We start from the raw sequence: 20,567 nt of genomic DNA, 5'->3' as shown, positions 1-20,567 counted from the left end.
CATTAACATGAAAGATCTTCAAATGAAAAAAAAAAAGAACTGAAGAAATATCTTCTAGATACTTTATAGTGCCTGTTTATAAATAAATTTGTAAAATATAAATAAAATAAATGTAATATTAACCTGAACTGAAAAGAATTATGTATAATTAGGTACCAACATAAATTTCACTGTGCAATTACTAATAATTAAAGAATAAAATTCAAAACAATTGAAAACATACTAATCAATAATATTTCGGAACAAGTCATAGTTCTAGTAATCCTGTACCCTAAATTCTTGTGAAATATATGTTTTTTTATTTACTATTGCATGATGTTTTGTAGTATATTATATTTGTACAGACTTATAACATAAATTATATTTGTTGATTAAATTGCACATTCGTACTTATTTGAAAGAGTATGACTTAAAATGTCATGAGAATCATCGAACATTGACATATCCATGGAAGAAAACTTAACTCCAAGACAATCTGAAGTAATAGCATTAGAAAAAAGAGGCTATTTGATCGGAAAAAAAATTGGGCAAGGATCATACGCTACGGTCCATCAAGCAACATACACAGATCCTGCGAACCCTAAGAGCACTTTCCTAGCATGCAAAATATTTGACAAAGAAAAAGCGTCGAAAGATTTTCTTAAGAAATTCTTCCCCAGGGAAATTGAAATTTTAACTAAGATTGAGAATCCTCATGTAATACAAATCCAGAACATTCTTCAAAGAGGTAACAGAGTGTTTATTTTCATGAAATACGCAGAAAATGGTGATTTATTGGATTATATAAAGAAAAATGGAGCCATCGCTGAAAACCAAGCGCGAATATGGTACTTTCAAATAGCCAGCGGGCTTCAGTACCTTCACAGCCAGAATATCGCCCACCGAGATTTAAAGTGTGAAAATATTTTGATAAGCAAAAAGTATCACGTTAAACTGGCAGACTTTGGCTTTGCTCGATTCTGCACAGATACTAGGAATAAGCGTGTGTTGAGTAGAACATTCTGCGGCTCAGCAGCATACGCAGCCCCCGAAGTAGTCAGCGGTACTCCGTATAACCCCAAACTAGCAGACGTTTGGTCTTCTGGAGTTGTCCTGTTCATCATGTTAAACGCTTCAATGCCCTTTGATGATTCTAACCTGAAGAAGCTTCTCAAGAATCAAATATCGAGGAATTGGACTTTTAACTCAAACGCGAAAGAGACTCTCTCTTCAGTCTGTAAATCTATAGTTAAGCACATACTAGAGCCAGACATTACGCTGAGGTATAATTTAGACAGAGTATTGAATCACGAGTGGTTAAAGAATGCGAATAAGAGCGGAAGTATTAACAGTCAGATAATTCCTGATCTCGGGACAAGAGGAGAAAAATTGGACCCTCGGGCGGCAGGGCCATCGGGGAAACAAAACAGTAATTCAAGTTAATATGCAGAATTTTTGTATAGTTGCACGGATGGAAAGTAAATAAAACAAAATCTTGCAATGGTTCAGTTTATTTTAAACCATACATTTTATATATTTTTTTTTTATCAAACTATGGAGCTTATGCCACTGGATCATCTCCCTTGGTGGTTCTTGTGTAGATTACTTGGCCGTGGTGCTGGACAACTTGCTTGATTAGGCCTGTAAATAAGTAAAAAAAACAGTTATTACACATACATAATATATGGCAACGGTGACATACCGAGGAAGGGAAATCACAATGGACAACTTACATCAGTCTCAATATATCAGAATTTTTACTCTCACAGTTTTCAAGAAAGTAATTTTTAATCATTTGAAGTTGTCCAAAATATGTAAATTTTATGAGAAACAAAAATAATATACTATTAAAGCAATGTTACAATTTTAGTTAAAAATCCTCATGACTAAATTTACAGCGAATGTGAAATGGGTTTTGGTTCTTTCTTTTTTAAAGCAGACTCAGACAAATATTTATAAAATCCGCCTTCAAATAAATTAACAATATTATTAAAAAGTGGTTGGCTGTAGTTACTTAAAATTAATTTAAGTGCTCATTTAGTTAAACAAATAATGAAAACTTAAATCCAATCTACACACATTCTCAGCGAACTACGGAATGTTTTTTAATAAATGTATATGTAGAAGTGAAAGTAATTATTTGAGTAATGAGGTTAATTTTACCTTTGTCCCTCAGTTCAATGAGCGCTCTCCGGGCTAGACTTCCTCTGATCTTCAATCTTTCGGACACTACAGCAGGGGTAATCAGTTTGTAGGATGGTACTTCTTTGTACAACTTTTCATAAGTTGGCTTGTCGAAAAGAACCTGGTTGTTCAACTTATCGCGAACTTTTCCCTTTGACCACTTCTGCAATTTCAAACAAATAATTATTCAGAGGTTATGTTTTTCAGTCAAAAAATAAATGTGTTCTGCTTCTGTCAGTCTCAATATATCAGTTTTAAACCTTCACAGATTTTCAGGATGAAATTTTATAATCATTCAAAAGGTATACTCAAATTCATGGCAAAAAAGCCATTTTAATGAAATATTGATGAACGCGTACCTTCTTCTTGGCTTTGCCGCCTCCGGACCCTTCCTTCTTTTTCTGGGTCTTCTGCGGCTGTTTCGCCGAAGACTTTGAATCCTTCTTGGGCGGCTAGAACATATAAAACTCATTTTAGAATTTGACAACCTGAGGACATCCATGCGGTGTTTCAAATGTCAAAAGGTACCAAATATCACTGAATTTAAGAGACGTAGCAAAAACGTCAAAAAGAAAAGCTGGAGTGTCAATTTTAATCTTGATTCTAAACAGTAAAGCTCTAAAAATAATTATTTAGGTACAATAACTGAAATCCACGCGACAACTCACCATGCTGATCCTATTAAGAAAGATGGAGACCGGATGCCATAGAAAAAATGCACTAAACTTTGTGAACAGACAGCCTTTCCGGTTGTTCGTAAACGCTGAGACCTATAATATTTACCATAGATAAAAACAGCTGTTCATGGTTATTTTTGTCAGAATTTGAAATCAGTTTGAAATGTCAAAATGTGTCAAAACACGCCCATACATACTAAAAGTGTTTAACGACTTAAATGCATAATTTTTTGTAATATTTTCGCGTATTCTGTGCTTTTTATTAATACAAAATGCAGAATTCTCAAAATTTAGGGACACACTTCAATAACATATTCCACATGATGGATGGTCTACCACAAGGACACGAAAAACCTTTGAAACACGCTCTTTATAATGCCGTTGCCTTATTTTTACTCTTTGCTTGCTGCGCTGTCGGTTTCGCTCTCTTTTTGGTGCTGGATCCATTCTTTAAACCACTTCTATGGGCCCTGCTTGTCGGGTCGCTTTTGCACCCTATTAAATATTCTATCGCCACTCAGATGACGAAATGGTTTCAGAAAATAGAGAAAACCAACAGGCCGCTTATTGTTGGTATAGCGACTATACCTTATGACATCTTAAATGAAATATCCAAACATACAAGTTCTGCCATTCAAAAATATTACAAGGTTTGTTTTTATTTGACATATAAACCATTTAAGTAGGTAATGCTCCCATTGTGTAACTCTCCATTGAAATGGTTAGCTTGTTAACTTACATGTTTTAGATACTGAGTTTAATTATATCGTTAATACAAAATATTGTACAAATAAAAACATTCAGAACTAGCACTGACATCTTATTGCGGTGCAAAAAATATGCTTGTTTAGGCACCAACAAACAATTTTCTATTTGAATAGGAGTATTGAAATGATCGAAATATTACTTATTATTAAAGCAGAGCCTCGATAGTCTGAACACCGAAAATGTATACCCTGTTTGGATGTATGAAAAGTTTGGATTTATAGTATGCAGATATTATAGTAGGCATTTTAAAAAATAAGACAAAGGTTTTTGTAACTGAAAGTATGTTTTAATCATGCTAAATGTTATTTTATTAAAGTAAAATGCTATTTATCATTAGTTTTTAAAAGAATTCCAATATAGTGCTTTGACAAATGTCATTTAGCGACAAAAAACGCTTTATCCCTTAATGTACATAAAAGCCTTTTTTTTCTGAAATTGAGATATCGAGTTCCTCCGCTCATTCCAAGCAAGTGTTCAAGGTGGGCACAGCTTGAGCATGTGGAATCCTTGCAACTGGTTCCGATGCCTCCAATTCTTTTTTGTTTTCGCTGTCATGCTCATTTCCCACTTTTCTTACTATGTCTTCATCAGTTAAAAGCTTTATTTAAACAATCAATATCAGCATTCCTTATCAAGAAATTGTTAATCCCTACTTCTGAAAAGTCTCTGTTTCGAAAAAGGCTTAATGGTAAGTCATCTTCATGGTCAAAATCTCCCGCATCTTGGCCGGAAATATCATCTAATTAAAATAACAAGGGCTACAGAGGTAGAGGGGTCGTTCAGATTATAGAGACATTCAGATTAGCTGGGGTATAGATTATCGAGACAGTTAGATTAGCTGGGATATGGATTATCGAGACCCTGCTGTATTTGGTTTTGTTTTTTTTTCAAAAGTAATATAGGGTTTGCACAAATGAGAGTAAAATAGGAGTTTGGATATAAGAAAGAGTTTGTATTTCTTCTTCCTCTTCGTTTTTTAATGACCTTTTCACCTCTCAACTCGGGTGTTCTGGCCAGTGTCGAGTTTTTAAAATATTACTTTCGTACAAAATTTGTTTTTGATTTTTTATCTTTGTAATAAATGAAATTTAAACATATATCTATTTTTCGCAATCACAGATAGCTGGCTGCTTGATTCTCTCCGCAGTAACCCTCGTCTGGATTATCCATTGGTTCCCCTGGAGATACTTCAGTTACACATGGGAGGTGGCGAAAATGTTCAATGTTATTATAAAAATGTTGCTGACAGTTTGCAATACTTTCACTGTGAGTACTAAGATAATTTATTAATTTCTTAGATATTCACAACCAATCGCATTAAGCATCCATCATCAACCCTGATGATGGACGGTGTAATCTGATCCAAAATATCAGAAAAAAGTGCAAATGACACTGCATAATAACCCAGAAAACATTCAAATTTGTTTGTGAAAATTCTTGGTGCAACTTCATTGTGATTAAAGAAATAAAAAACAAGTGATACTTAAATCTACAAATTTGGAGTAACCAGTGACCGGTTTCATCGCTTTCCCAACATCTTTGAGACTAGTATCTTTACCATAAAATTAAATGTATTTATAAAAAAACGGATAGAGAATTCCGAATTATATAATTGTGATTTAAATTTGAATTTTCTGTCCTCACTATTTTTGTATAAATATATTTATTTATTCTTTTACAATTTTATATTTATTTTTTAAAATTACAAATAATGTTCCCTCAATGTCCCGTGCCGAGGAAAACATTTCACATAATTTTGAAACATGCCCTAAATACATATAAAAAAAATAATTACTTTTAACATTCAACAATGTTTGATTATGTCCAAATGCTTGCAGACTGGCTGGATTTCCTCCCTAGGGAGTTGTTCATATTTAGATTTATTTCAACAGAGAGGGAAAAGTTTTCGAGAAGAAATTTGGAAGTCTAGGCATTTACAGGGCTTATGACCTGTCATTGGCTGGTTTAAGTGGCCACTTTACACACTGTGTAACATTCACCATTCTGCCCATGTTTGAACATCCACATTTCCTCAACTCTTCCATCTGTTGACTTTTGTGAAGTGAAAGAGCTGAAACCTTTATCACGTGGGTGAGATTCATCCGGCTGAACCAAATCACCTACTAGGCAACGCCTGGAAACAATTTTCCAATTTTTATACTTCTTCTTTTACCAGGTAGTAATTCAACAATGTTTGATTATGTCCAAATGCTTGCAGACTGGCTGGATTTCCTCCCTAGGGAGTTGTTCATATTTAGATTTATTTCAACAGAGAGGGAAAAGTTTTCGAGAAGAAATTTGGAAGTCTAGGCATTTACAGGGCTTATGACCTGTCATTGGCTGGTTTAAGTGGCCACTTTACACACTGTGTAACATTCACCATTCTGCCCATGTTTGAACATCCACATTTCCTCAACTCTTCCATCTGTTGACTTTTGTGAAGTGAAAGAGCTGAAACCTTTATCACGTGGGTGAGATTCATCCGGCTGAACCAAATCACCTACTAGGCAACGCCTGGAAACAATTTTCCAATTTTTATACTTCTTCTTTTACCAGGTAGTAATTCAACAATGTTTGATTATGTCCAAATGCTTGCAGACTGGCTGGATTTCCTCCCTAGGGAGTTGTTCATATTTAGATTTATTTCAACAGAGAGGGAAAAGTTTTCGAGAAGAAATTTGGAAGTCTAGGCATTTACAGGGCTTATGACCTGTCATTGGCTGGTTTAAGTGGCCACTTTACACACTGTGTAACATTCACCATTCTGCCCATGTTTGAACATCCACATTTCCTCAACTCTTCCATCTGTTGACTTTTGTGAAGTGAAAGAGCTGAAACCTTTATCACGTGGGTGAGATTCATCCGGCTGAACCAAATCACCTACTAGGCAACGCCAACAACACAACAAGTGTGTAAAGTGGCCACTTAAACCAGCCAATGACAGGTCATAAGCCCTGTAAATGCCTAGACTTCCAAATTTCTTCTCGAAAACTTTTCCCTCTCTGTTGAAATAAATCTAAACTTTTAACATTATTTATCGTATATGTTACTACAAATTTAAACACTTTTTTGATCAATTTGGCCTGATTCACTCTTCAATCCATGCGCAACCTACCTCCATTATCCACTTTTCGATAGGAATTTTATAATTTGAGTACTTACTTATTGTCTTTATGGACAATGGAAGTAGGTTGTACACTTTGATCAAGAAGTATAAAAATCCCCTTTGACTGAAAGTTGTGTTAATTTTTAATTGTTTTTCTATAATCAGGGTGGAGTAATTTTTTAATAATGATACCGGTCTTGAAGATGTTGCACACAAAATCGGTTACGGTTATTCTAAATGATTGAATTTACGTATCACCCGTATTTTTAATAAGTTAATAAGCTTTTATTTTTAATAAGTTTTAATAAATAATTATTGATATTATTAAATGTCTGTCAAATAGTGAAGTATTTGTTTTTAGTTCATAAGCCTTTCCATTGGCTATGTGATCCTTATTGCCGTGATGTGGAATAAGGAACGAGAGGATATATTCAGAAAGACTTCGTTTCTGGTCTGGATCTGTGTCAGCAGCTATATATCACACCTGACCGGCTCTCTACAAGGAATCACCTTTGTCCTTTTACAATTTGTCGCTCTCGTAGGATTTGTATTGCAAGTCATAACCATTTGTAATCAAGCAGAAGGCAGAGGTATTTAAAAAAATTAACTACCTATACTAAATCAACTAAGTATGTAATTGATGAAATTAATGTACTTAATTCAAGGTTCTAACTAAATTGAAATATGAAGAATACTGCAATTTGATTTCTACAAAATTTGGAATAAGTTCTAAAACACTATTAGTTATTATTATGATACATTTAATTATGACTGTTGTTTATGTTATGTTCGATACACATTATACTAAAAATAATTCATTTTAATTACAATGTCTATTTAGATTGTGTTTTTTATATACTAAAAATGTGTGACGATAAAAAGGCATATTCCCAAGACTCCCATATTCCCTTTTCAAAAATGTATTCCCTCTCTGTTGCAACAAATTTAAATATGAACAACTCCCTAGGGAGAAAATCCAGCCAGTCTGCAAGCATTTGGACATACTCAAAACAGTGTTTCATTAACCTAAATATTTTAGAATTAGTTCAGTTCTTAGAAATGAAAAAAAACAATAATTTATGGTGTCTGTCAACTTTGTAAATATTTGTTTTAATCCAAATTAGTTACAACAGAGAAGGAAAACATTTTTGAGAAGGGAATGCGTATGACCTATCGTTGGCTGGTTTCTGGTTTAAGTGGCCACTTTACACATTGTGTAACATTCACCATTCTGCCTATGTTTAAACATCCACATTTCCTCAACTCTTCCATCTGTTGATTTTTGTGAAGTAAAAAAGCTAAAACCTTCAACATATGGGTGAGATTCATCCGGCTGAACCAAATCACCTATTAGGCAACGCCTGAAAACAATTTTTCAATTTTTATACTTCTTATACCAGTTAGTTTAATCAACAATGTTTTGAGTATGTCACATATTTGGACATATTTCTACATTTGAACATAATCAAAACATTAGTTTTTATAATTAAAATTGAGAATAACACTAATTTAACACTTTAAAAAAAAAACATCGCCACGCAGTTTCAAAATAGAATAATATTATAAAATATTTGTAATTAACCACTTACCGACTTTTCTATGTCTACCGGTTTCGAGACGTACCCGTCTCTTCGTCAGTATACCAATTAACCTTCACCATAGCTGTTGCACAAAAAATTAATTAATTGGTGTCCTGGCGAAGAGACTGGTACGTATCAAAACTGGTATACATAGGAAAGTCAGTAAGTGGTTATATACAAATATTCAATAACATTTATTAAAATGTTTGACCACAAAGTTGATGTTTTAAATATTAATGATAGAATAATTTTGGTTTTAGGAAAAAAAATGTCTTATTTCAATGCTGCTAAATTGACACTTTCAAATAAGGATAATTTTGAAAATGCGCAAGAAATTATAGATGATAAAAACTGTGAAATATTACCAACAACTTCAGCTATTGGTGTGAAACCAACATCGACGATACCTGATCCCGTTAAAAGTAGCTCAAAGTTAGTGGATACAACATTCCCCGCTAGATCCCGAGCTGGGTTTCAAACAAGAACTCTTTCTGCTCTACCGTTGTCGACACCTGAGTCTAAATCAGCCATCGAGAGCCACATTGTGGCAGCCTTGCAGCGTAAGGCTTTAAGCACCGACATGAGTGGTGATATGAAGACATTCAAACCCATGATTATTACCAACGGAGAGTCAGAGAGTATGATTTGTTTTAAATTCCTCTTGTGGGCTTGTGGAGCTATGGTGTTGTGGAAGCACCCTTGGATGTGGCCTTTGATTCTTATTATTTTGGCCCTCTTTGCTATTAAAACTACAGGAAGATTTTTCGGTGTTTGGAATTTTATTGGGAATTATATTAGTGAAGCAGCTAAAAATATTAAATGCTGGTGTGATCTAAGGTACGGATGTTTCACAGAAACGTTTTATTAATAAAAGTGTTTTTTTCGATTAAATTTTTCTCACCTCTTTTTAGAATTATCAAACTAAAATTACATTGTAAATGATGTGAGAATACACTTATGTATTTAAAAAATATATACTTGACACTCTTGATGGCCAGTGGAGGCTGCATCTACAAAAAAGTAAATTATATAACATATCAAAAAAATTGTATTCCTGTGTAAAAAAATACAAATTTGTTACTTTGTATATTTTGCTGTTGGATAATTAAAATAAATAAATACATAAAATAGTTGAATGAATCAAAAGTAGTGTTTGATTTAACTGTAATGTGTTAAGTTAGGTAGGTATTTAAAGTGATACTATATTTTTATATTCAACCTGCATAGTTAGAAAGTAAATTGTAAAATTTCTCATTTTATATGTGTTTTAGATACTCGGCTTTAGTGCCTGCACATATGCAAGGCATAATAAAAATTCTTGTTAAAGTTAATCAAACTGTACATGACGCCGCCAAGGATTCTATTGATGCTGTTTCGTCCGCTATTGTGATATTTGGTCTGATTTTGTTCCTCACTTGTGCACCTATCTTCATGGGTGTTCAGGTAAGCTGGGTCAACTTTTGATTCATTCAATTAAAACTATCCATAAGTGTGCATTAGCGATAATAAGTATTGTACAGTGGAAAGGGTGAAAAATTTAAAAAAAAAAGAAAAATTACCCCAACATGTCTTGCAGTTCAGCACTGAATCTTTCAGGATCTAGCGCCCTGTCACTTACTAAAAAAGGAACGGCAATCCATTTAATTTTATAATAGAGATACTAGTCTTGAAGATGTCACGAAAGTGATGTGAACGTTCACTGATAATCCAAGTTTGTGGGTTTAGGTATCATTTGTTTTTTTATTTCTCTAATAAATATATTTGTACCTCGATCATTTACGTTTGTTTTCACAAACGCTTGGATGCAGATTGCTGTTTTTTTAAGTTATCACAATGCATCAGCTTATATAACAGAACCTTCTAGTCAGAGAATGTAGCCAGAAATATCATCAGCTATCAGTCTATACCTAATTAGATACAATTATGTTTTAGATATATTCAGAAGGTATAACCGTAGTGCAACTAACTGGCAGCTTGATAAACAGAACGGTGGTTCACAATCCGGAACTAAGGCAGTTGCTACCTCCTGGACTTGACGATACTATTGACTCCCTTCTTGACAATGCCTACTTGTATGGAAGAGAAGGTTTATCCAAAGCTGTAAGTTGTAATTTTATACTGATAAAAAATAAATAAATTGTCATTGTTAGATTGAAAGTCTTATCTCATTCATAAAAATCTGAATATTTGACAGTTTAAAATTATCTTAATTTGGATATAGTTATGCAGAAAGTATCCAACTCTCAAAATGCTAAAAATGGGTTTAATGCCTGTTTCAATAGCATATTATGATATCTTTATGTGCTGAAAACGTCCAAGCTCCAAATGCTATACTTTTTTTGCCAATTAAAAAAAAAAAAAAAAAGAACGGCAGAAAACAGTCAAACCACTTGGACATTTTAAAAGTTAATATAATAGTGATAGCCGTGATATGGGTTAGAAATTTCATTAATTGGCAAAAAAGTATAGCACTTGGAGTTTGGACGTTTTCAGCACATAAAGATATCATAGTAAGCTATCGAAACTGGCACTACTCATTTGTAGCATTTTGAGGGTTAGATGCTTTCTGCATAACTACGTCAAATTATAATTCAAATCTTGTTTTGAAATAATTGAGCAGCGAATTAAAAAAAAAATGTATTTACATTTTTACCTCAGTGTCCAATATTATGTCGCATGACATAAATTCGAATAACTATCATAGCAATATCACTAATTAAAAAGTCTTATTTCCCATAATATGCTCACACAGCATGGGTATATAATGTGCAATATATAGAAACCAATGGAAGAGTTGTGGAAATTTTTATCTATTGATTGTATGCACATGTCCCTTAATTTATTTAAAAATAAATTAAGAATCATTATTTCTGGCTGCAATACGCTCCCACTTGCTATTTAATGATGCTCACGCTTACACACACCTGAACACTTACTCCCACACAAATACATACAGACGCACCTCTACACTTACTCTCATACAAATACACGCAAACACACCCTTTTGTTGTACCACAATGTAATATGTATGATTTTTATTTAGGAACTTCGCTGGTCTGTCTTTAAATCGTATCTTTTTTATGTTATTGTCATCTGTCATATGTTATTGTCATTTTTTTCATTATCATTGTCGACTGTTTGTTTGTGTAAAATAAATAGGCAGAATGGTGAATGTTCCTTGAAAATTAACTTCTTTAAAAAAAAATTATGTCGCTTAACAGATATTGCCAGCGTAATATCTTTTTTAATTGTTTTGATTCGCTATTTTTTTTAGATATTCACTAGAATAATTCATTATTTATTAACTATGAATTATTTCCTCCACGTTTGCATCTCTAAAAAGCATTTGATAGATACACGGAGTTTTATGCATTTATTATTGAATGTTTTTCTTACCTTCAATGTGTTTTTAGATTAAAGGGGTGCTTGAAGATAGTGATTCTGAAAAGAGTGCAAAAATTGAAAAACAACTTCTAGAATTGTGGGATAGAGTCTATCAGGCGTGGATGTCTAACAATGACGTAGGTCCACAAGTTAACGCAGATGCTATTGAACAGTCTTGGAAATCATTTGTGGATGACATAACTAAAACACCAGGTAAGTAACGAAAACTTATTAATAAATTCATAATCTTAATTTTCCAGTATTACAAACATAAAATTTGGAGAATATAAAATGAAACATGTATGTATCGTTATCAATCTACATTATTGATATTCAATATTAATTTATTTTTTAGAAAGAAATTTCTCGATTGCACTTATTTGATTACGCAGTCCATGTAGGATTTCTTATTTACATAATTTTATATAAATTTTGGAATGGAATTTTTTTCTTTACGTATAAAATGAAATTTGAATGAAATCTGTTATGTTGGCAAATAACAAAATAATTATTTTTTGGAACATATATCTAACTAGTACAAGTTTCAAATTGTACAACATTTGTAAACCTTAAAGCCATACAGGCTTTATCACCAAAAAGAAGAAAAGCATACCAAATTTAAATATCTTATTTTTATCTTTAATTTTAAGGCTAAATTTAATTTGTTTTCAGGAATGTTTAATACTAGTGGACTGCTTGACTTCGCTAAGCAAAATGTCGGAACGCTGCTTTCACTTTTAGATTCTCTATGGTCTTTGTTTAAAGGGAATATAACTCTTGTGTTAGGTTCTCTATCTGCAATCACTTCTGTTCTCCTGGGTGGAAGTTCGGCAGTTTTAAATTTCATCCTTGGCTTGGTATGTCGACTATCATTTCACTGTCTCCTACAAATTACATAATATAGCTTTGGGATATAAATAGTAACTTAATAAATTGATGTTCCACTTACTGTTAATCATGTATTTCTTTTATTGTATTAAAAGTTCAAATCTCAAAGAGATTTTACAAGGCAAATATTGTTTAAATCCAGTATCTGTTTACAAAGATTTAGACATCAAAAACATTTTTAATTGTTTATTAAACATTGTAAATTGTAACTACATTTATCAAACCCAAGAAAAGAAACCTATATTTTAGACTAGAATAATTTAGTTATCTATTCAGCTACAGTCAATCAATTTCAAAACTGCTCGGATGGTTTTTTAATATAGGGACAGTGCCAAAAAATGTTCTTTATAGATAAAGACACTCCCTCAAAAGGTGCTTGCCTATAATCCGATTCATAAATTTTTTATATCTAATTTAATTCATTGTTTTCTTTGCAGGTAGTATTTTTTACGACATTATTTTACCTACTGAACTCAAGCAATGTTTTATACAAACCCATTGAAATGATTTCAAGTTTCTCCCCTATAAATGGATCCAGATTTGGTTTGGCTTTGACGGATGCTGTGAATGGGGTATTTAAAGCCACACTCAAGATGGCTGCCTTTTATGGCTTGTGGACTTGGCTTATACATAATCTATTTGGAGCTAAGATTGTTTACCTGCCTTCAGGTTAGTTTTTTTAATTATTAAAAAATATTGCTTGTTAAATTTCTTGAGATAGTTTTTCTTGTGTTTTTCAACTAGCCTATGGAAGATATTTAAACATCCGAAGAAAAATTGTATGAAATTGTATTTTGAAATTGAAAATTTTTCAAATAACACTGATATTTGCTTTTCAATACTGACTTTCTACTATACAGAATTGTATATTATGTGGTTTTGGTTTTCCAGAAATGTTGTGATGTTAAAAATAGTTGTCGGCCTCGTGGTGTAGTGGTCAGCGCATTTGCCTACCATGCAAGTTGTCTCGGGTTCGATTCTCTACATGGTTGACATGAAATATTTATTTAAAAATGTGTATTTATCCTAGAATATTTCATAGTGCCCGGACTGGCACTTGAAGCGTAAGACTGATCATCTTCATGTAAAGAAAATGATCAAGATACGCTGCGATTAGTTTACCAATGCAGTGCCCTATGCACCATTAGGTGTGGAAAGGGAATGATGATGAAAAATATTTTATTTTATGAATGTATTTTCTTTTATAAATTTACTTTATAAAGGTATTTTTTATCAAGTAACAATTTATTAATTTTTAAGATACCTACTGTATATTAAAGTCTTAATTATCGCTGCAAATATGTCAACATCCCACTAAATATTTGACGAATTATGATGTATTATAGATGAGAAGTTGTACTTATTTTATTGTTGTAGCTAATTAATATTATAATATGTATTGTATTTAATCAAGTTCAACCAGGTCATAATTAATTATTGTAGTGTGTTTCAGAAGTAATACAATTACATACTTTTTTTACCTTTATATTATGTAAGTTCAGATAATTATATGAAATATTGTGGAATGATTATTCAACCTTTTTTATCTATGTGAACTAATAATATTTAACTTTTGTAATCTCTGTGAAGTTTTGCATAGATTACATTTATTTATTTATTTATAAGTAGTTTATTACACATTTTTTGAGACACCAGTCCTAACTCTATGGGACTAAAAGTCCTGTGTTGAGTTGGAATGAGTAATTAGTTGACACAGACATACGAGTATATCACCACAAATATTAAAGATTGCTTAAAACTTGAAAGTATTTATGTTTTGTTTTGAATATTTAAAATTACAAAACTAATAATGGAGGGTTTCGTAAATATAGCATGTTACTCTAGATTTGTTAATGCCTCGACAAAAGAACATTGAAGCTGCGTAAAACATAACACTTCGCTTTGGTCAAATTGATGGGTAGTGGCTAGAAATAATCCCATATTTAGGGGAACCTGTGATTTTAGTGAAATTATTGTAGTTACTTCTTTAGACAACACGGCATAAAAACTAAAATTAAGAAATACAATCTGAATTAAAAAAATACAACATGTAAATAATTAATAATATTTCGTAGTTATAACGGTTTTCTATACACCGACTTTAGATAGTGCTGTTTTGTACCAAACGAATATACACACATAATAACTATTGTTTTAGATGATAAGCAAAATATTCTGGCAGATAGCTTTCTGATTCGCGATTTAGTGTTGTCTTTAAACATCCAAAATGTATAAAAAACAAATTTTTCTACAGTTCATTTTCTGTCTTATTTGTGTAAAATTAATTAGTGGAAATCATCGTTTGATTTTTCAAAGTTGCCAAACTCTTGGATGGAATTGTGACAATGATATACCTCATAATGTCTCGTATACCTGTGATGTTGGAAACAAAACAGTAAGTACTTTATTTAATTATGTTTTTTTTACAGAATTAATTAAATAAATAATAAGCAAATCTCATTTTATACAATTACACAAAATCAGAGTGCATAAAAATAATAAACTGATTTATCTTACTATTTTTTTCTTTGCACCATTATAAATGACAATTGCTAATGTACATATTTCTTTATTTCATAAAAAAATTAAATTTTTGTTTCAGGATATTCATGTGCACATAGGAGACTACTTTTATGATTCGATCGTGAGTTTAAGAATCGCCAATTGTCGGTCAGTTCAGGTGCAATTTGGTAGTGGCACGACGAGAAACTACATCAGTTTAAAAGAGTTATGCATTGTGAATAGTTTGCGCGTCGAATTCCCAATTGACAAAAGTGCATCCTCGAGATATATACCCAGTAACGTATCTTTTGTAAATATCGGGACCATTGTCAGAATTCCAGAAAAGATATTTAATGACCCCGATATTGATCCTCAGGGTGGATACATCAGAAACATCGCTTCAAATAAAATATTATTCAAAAACATTACGATAGAAGAAATCGACCATAATGCCTTTTTCAATTTTAGTAAATTGAATACATTTGTTTTTGATAATGTCACAGTCAATAAGATCAAAGAGCGAGCTATAAATATAATAATGGAAGATAATGGTTTATTTTCTATCAACAATGCTATTATTAACATTCTCAGTTCTAATGCGATTAATGTCAAGTGTTACAAGTTTCAGTTTCGGCATAACTCAGTTGACCAACTACACCCGAATGGTTTGAATGTTACTTCTGAAAATATAATAGTTTCTCAAAATTATTTTAAATTGTTAAAATCAGACGCTTTTGGATTTTTTACCAATAGTGCGGAGATTGCATACAATGATTTTGATTTAATCAAAACAAGCGCTTTTATGAATATTAAACCGAAGGATACGAAACCTACTCAATTTACATTTTCTTATAATAAAGTTCAAAATCTGGAAATCGGTTCTCTTTATTTTGATAAGAGCACCTTCGAATTGCCTGATAATGTACTGAAAATTGAACATAATTTGATAAGTTGCGTATGCAGAAGAACAGCTTGGTTATATTTCTATCCTTACTTGGGGGATGCTTTTAACTCTGTAGCAGAACTGAATGACAGATTATTGTCTACATCTAACAATAACACATGCTTGAACGCTCCATGCTATTTACCACTTAGTATAATAAAAATATTGATAGTAAACAATATGTGCCATCTACACGTCGAGACAAGACTCATGTGCTATCTATATTACGATAAAACAATTAACAAAATAACCAGTGATGATTTGCGAATGAATACAAACTACAAACCAAATATTGATCTAGAAAAATCAGAAAATTACGCCCTTAATTTGGATGTAACAGAATCAAATGTAACAGAGCCCGCACCGGCCTTTTATATTGTAAAATCACAATTGAGAGATAATTCTTCGAGCGTTGATAATGTTAAGCAACAGGATGATAATACAACACAATATTCAGATGCTGACAGTACCAATTTAGAACATGAAGTAATGCAAGACAATCCCGTGGATCTAGTTTCCTATTTGAAGAATCACAATTTTCCTAATATCACTATTGATAAAATGCTGGCGACAAATAATCCAAATTCCCCAGCAAGAGTGGATAAAAACCAACTGATGGAAAGGAATAATTTCCAATCTTTCGCAAAGTGTTATGATAAGGAATCATGTTCTAAACACATACAGGAGAATAAAAGAAAGGCTTTAGATTTTTATAAATATTTATATTCACAGATTCGACCAGAAAAATATAATCCACCAGTTGAACCATAATACATGTAAAATTTTACTTAGAAAATATATTTTTTCTTATTAATTTTCAGTGTTTTAATTTTTCTTTTATTCAGTGAGTCTTATGATGATATTCTTATGTGTACAGTTTAAATAATCTTTTACAAATATTATCATTACACTAGTGAAAACATATAAATATTTTTTTTAAATCAGGGAATAAATTTAAAAAATGTACAAAAAAGAAAGTATCAATAAAAGTTTAATTTTATTGAACAAAGTAACAGTTTTGAAAATTAAAGCTGCTATGTAAAGTTTGTATATCTACGCTAAAATGAAACTAGCAGAAATCAATTTTATCCAAATAAACCTGAGAGTCAATATTTGATGAATATATTACTTATTTGTCAGATAGATCCCCCCATCTTGTGATGTTGCAAGTTTTTCTTTCACGTGTAAATTGGGTTATGTAATAAGTAGGTATTTAAGTTTTCTACATTGTTCTATGAAAATGAAATATGTTCAAAATATATAATTAATAAAACACTTTGTTGTTAGACCATTTGTCTAAGAACAAAGTATGTTATCAATTATATATTTTATTATGTTATTCCACAAAGTTAATGCTGATTCCATCAATAAGAAATATGTTTTTTTTGTTTTCCATTTTACTGGAAAAAAATATATTATTATATTATTTATTATGTTTTTGTTAATATTTAAACAAATGAAATGCTTATGTAAAAATAAGTTCCTTTAAATTTTACTTATAAATCAAATGACACTCTTTTTTAGTCTATTTGATTAACTAACCTTACCTCTTGGTGGTTATTAGCTCTAGCAGCGATGCTGGCCGCCGTTCCCTTCCTGGGCACCTACCTCGCTTGTGTACCCGCTGTACTGGACTTGTGGCTTGCCCAAGGCCGTCCTATTCTGGCGATACTCCTGGCAGTATGCCAGTTTGCTCCAGCCTCCTATGTCGATACAATCATCTACAAAGAAATTAAGAAGTAAGATAATTTTGCTAATTGGTGATGACTGAGCGTAACTTAATGAAGAATATAGTGGATTTTACAATTATGTTATGTGTACATTGACAAATGTCTCACAGTAGAGGTGAAGTAATACGGAAGTCTAGGCATTTACAGGAATTATGATTTGTAATTGACTGGTTTAAATGATCACTTAACACTTTGTGCAGTATTCATCATTTTACCTATGTTCAGAACTTCCTATATTATGGATGTATCTTTTAACCCATTCTTATTTTACTGTAGATTTACTATCAGTGTTATCAAATTTCATGCTATTTAAAGAACATGACCATAGAATTAAGAATAGTCCAGAAACCGCACATGCGCATCAAACAGAAGGTGACTAAACTACTCTTAAAGGAGTAGTTTTACGTTTTGATCCATTAGTTTCTTTGTAGACTTCGCTCAGTACGCAACTCCCGATTTGAATTCAACTATGCCGTGTTGTGTCGTTGTAAAGTGTAGAAATACTGTTGGGTTCAAAAAGAAACAGGATGGGATCACATTTCATGTGAAAGTAGCAAATGCATCTGTAAGCAGCAAATGCATTACTAAAAAATTTAATTATTTTTCCATCTGTCAGATTGTCGAAGAAAACAAAAAAGACATTTTGTTAGTGTTGGCAGGATAGTCAAATTTTTTATGAAACTTTGCTCATCATCTATTATTTAACATGACATAAAAATATCCGCTTTATGTAAAATAAAATTTGTTACATTTTTTATGTTCAAAGTTCACTAATTCAATCACTCTTATTAAATTGCCCTTTCCTTATCTACTCTGTTGTGCCAATCAATGTTTCCCCATGTACAATAAAATTTTAGAGAACTAAAAAAAAACTTAAATTTGTGTTATAATTATATTTTTCGCGATCTGGCAACATTACGCAGCGACTTCACGCATGCGCGCGGCGAAAGTGGGGGGTTTTTGGACACAGTCTGATGTATTCAAATATGATTCTACACTCCTTCTGGACTATTCTTAATTCTATGAACATGACATTAGAATGCCCGTCAAAGAATGTAATAAAATCAGTTGTGGGAAGTAATAATTTATCATGAAGTAATAATTTACAGTAAATGCCGATTCAATCAATAAAAAACTTATTTTAAACATTTATTTTAGTGGTGGACATCCGTATTTCACCGGTCTAGCCATTGCTGGGGGAATATTTTGTCTCGGAGTAGAGGGCGCCATATTTGGTCCTCTTCTCCTTTGTTTCCTATTGGTGGCACTCAACCTATCCTCCAGTCTATTTAAGGAGACTCCGTTGGAAGAGAGATCCACAGCCTCTACTCTTCAAGCGAGACTTGGGTAAGAGTAAAAAAGGAATAATCATATAGAGTGTCAGCACAATAATACACAGTAAAAAATATTCATTTTACCATTAGAGACATAATATTATACTGTCAACCATGCCAAAGTTGTAAATCTGCAACTCGAAGCGAAAAAATAATTTTTTGATATTATGGTATATTTTAAATTGGAAAATGTTTTAAAAAGTAAATATTTTAGGATTTTTTTTTTCCTTAAAAAGCATGTAAAATATATTTTTAAAACCTCTGGGAATACTCACCAATTAATCATCAATATTGTTAAATGTTCGTATATTATATAAAATAACACAAATAATATTTGAAATAAGAAAAAATGCTTTTCATTTTCTGTTTCATTTATTCTTTTTATTGCGGGCAACCATTTATTATTTTATTATATAAATAAAACACGAGTGATATCCACAATTTTTTTTGGAATATCCAGTGACCGGTTTCATCGCTTTCGCGACATCTTCGAGACTGGTATCTTTATTAAAAAGTTAAATGTATTTATACAGAACAGAGGTAAGGATACATAATTCAAAGTTATATGTAAGTAAATTAAATAAAGTTATTTTTATCTTAAGGATCATTATCGACAAATTTTCTATGGGTTAACTAATGAATGGATATAATGTTATTTTAATGAGCTTAAGTATTTTATTTTATTGTTTTTATTGTTAAAATACTTAAGCTCATTAAAATAACATATCCATTCATTAGTTAACCCATAGAAAATTTGTCGATAATGATCCTTCAGATAAAAATAACTTTATTTAATTTACTTACATATAACTTTGAATTATGTATCCTTACCTCTGTTCTGTATAAATACATTTAACTTTTTAATAAAGATACCAGTCTCGAAGATGTCGCAAAAGCGATGAAACCGGTCACTGGATATTCCAAAAAATTTGTGGATATCACTCGTGTTTTATTTATATAATAAATTACAATGAACTTCCATCAAGAATTTTCACTTACAAACTTAAACCATTTATTATATTAATAATTACTAACCTATTCTATCTATGCATGTTTTTTTTACTTGCAGACTGGGGCATTTCACCTGATGTAATTTCTTAGAATAAATCGACTTTCTATATTGCATTTATGAAGTTTTGCATGAGGAAGGGTAAAACTTTCATATGCTAAGTTAGCATTTTGCATGCAATGAATAAACACTAAATTAGTAGAAGCCACAATTTCACATAAGAGAAGGCTAGCCAGTGCTTATTAATTTGTGATGTCCAAGTTGTAATAATGCTTTGAAAAGTATACAGCGGTGTAACAATTATTATTATTAACATATTACAACACAGATGAAGAACATTTAAGAAAAGGTAATAGAGAAGTCTAGGCATCTACAGGGCTTATGACCTGTCAATGGCTAGTTTAAGTGGCCACTTTACACACTGTAACATTCACCATTCTGCCCATATCCGAACATCTATATTCCTTCAATTCTTTCATCTGT

The 20,567-nt window shown here is 31.7% G+C and overlaps 4 protein-coding genes across 4 annotated transcripts; 3 read left to right on the top strand and 1 right to left on the bottom strand.

Annotated features, from left to right (window-relative positions):
- Positions 1–311: 311 nt before the first annotated feature.
- On the top strand, positions 312–1,480 carry Tssk (Testis-specific serine/threonine kinase). The gene has a single exon (XM_088242953.1). It carries the CDS (start codon positions 448–450, stop codon positions 1,420–1,422), a length of 975 nt encoding a protein of 324 aa, XP_088099079.1. The 5' UTR covers positions 312–447; the 3' UTR covers positions 1,423–1,480.
- Positions 1,475–2,885, bottom strand: RpS25 (ribosomal protein S25). The gene is made up of 4 exons (XM_088242954.1): positions 2,832–2,885; positions 2,523–2,615; positions 2,143–2,326; positions 1,475–1,620 (listed from the first exon to the last, which is right to left on the bottom strand). Exons 1-4 carry the CDS (start codon positions 2,832–2,834, stop codon positions 1,541–1,543), a joined length of 360 nt encoding a protein of 119 aa, XP_088099080.1. The 5' UTR covers positions 2,835–2,885; the 3' UTR covers positions 1,475–1,540.
- A 94-nt stretch (positions 2,886–2,979) lies between these two features.
- On the top strand, positions 2,980–20,308 carry LOC148283915 (transmembrane protein 245). Its single transcript, XM_088242951.1, has 12 exons — positions 2,980–3,490; positions 4,728–4,874; positions 7,076–7,304; positions 8,555–9,131; positions 9,566–9,737; positions 10,227–10,394; positions 11,708–11,891; positions 12,351–12,535; positions 13,004–13,235; positions 17,576–17,750; positions 18,900–19,088; positions 20,145–20,308. Exons 1-12 carry the CDS (start codon positions 3,113–3,115, stop codon positions 20,161–20,163), a joined length of 2,655 nt encoding a protein of 884 aa, XP_088099077.1. The 5' UTR covers positions 2,980–3,112; the 3' UTR covers positions 20,164–20,308.
- LOC148283916 (uncharacterized) lies at positions 14,717–16,826 on the top strand. Its single transcript, XM_088242938.1, has 2 exons — positions 14,717–14,961; positions 15,169–16,826. The coding sequence occupies exons 1-2, from the start codon at positions 14,794–14,796 to the stop codon at positions 16,780–16,782; spliced, it is 1,782 nt and encodes a 593-aa protein (XP_088099064.1). The 5' UTR covers positions 14,717–14,793; the 3' UTR covers positions 16,783–16,826.
- Positions 20,309–20,567: the final 259 nt, after the last annotated feature.

Source organism: Micrasema longulum, unplaced genomic scaffold (assembly GCF_059751315.1).
Source record: "Micrasema longulum isolate JH-2025_06_02 unplaced genomic scaffold, ASM5975131v1 h1tg000178l, whole genome shotgun sequence".
In the NCBI taxonomy this organism is placed as follows: domain Eukaryota; kingdom Metazoa; phylum Arthropoda; class Insecta; order Trichoptera; family Brachycentridae; genus Micrasema; species Micrasema longulum.
The sequence above is the reverse complement of the archived record's forward strand: the minus strand, read 5'-3'. Positions and strand labels throughout refer to the sequence as shown.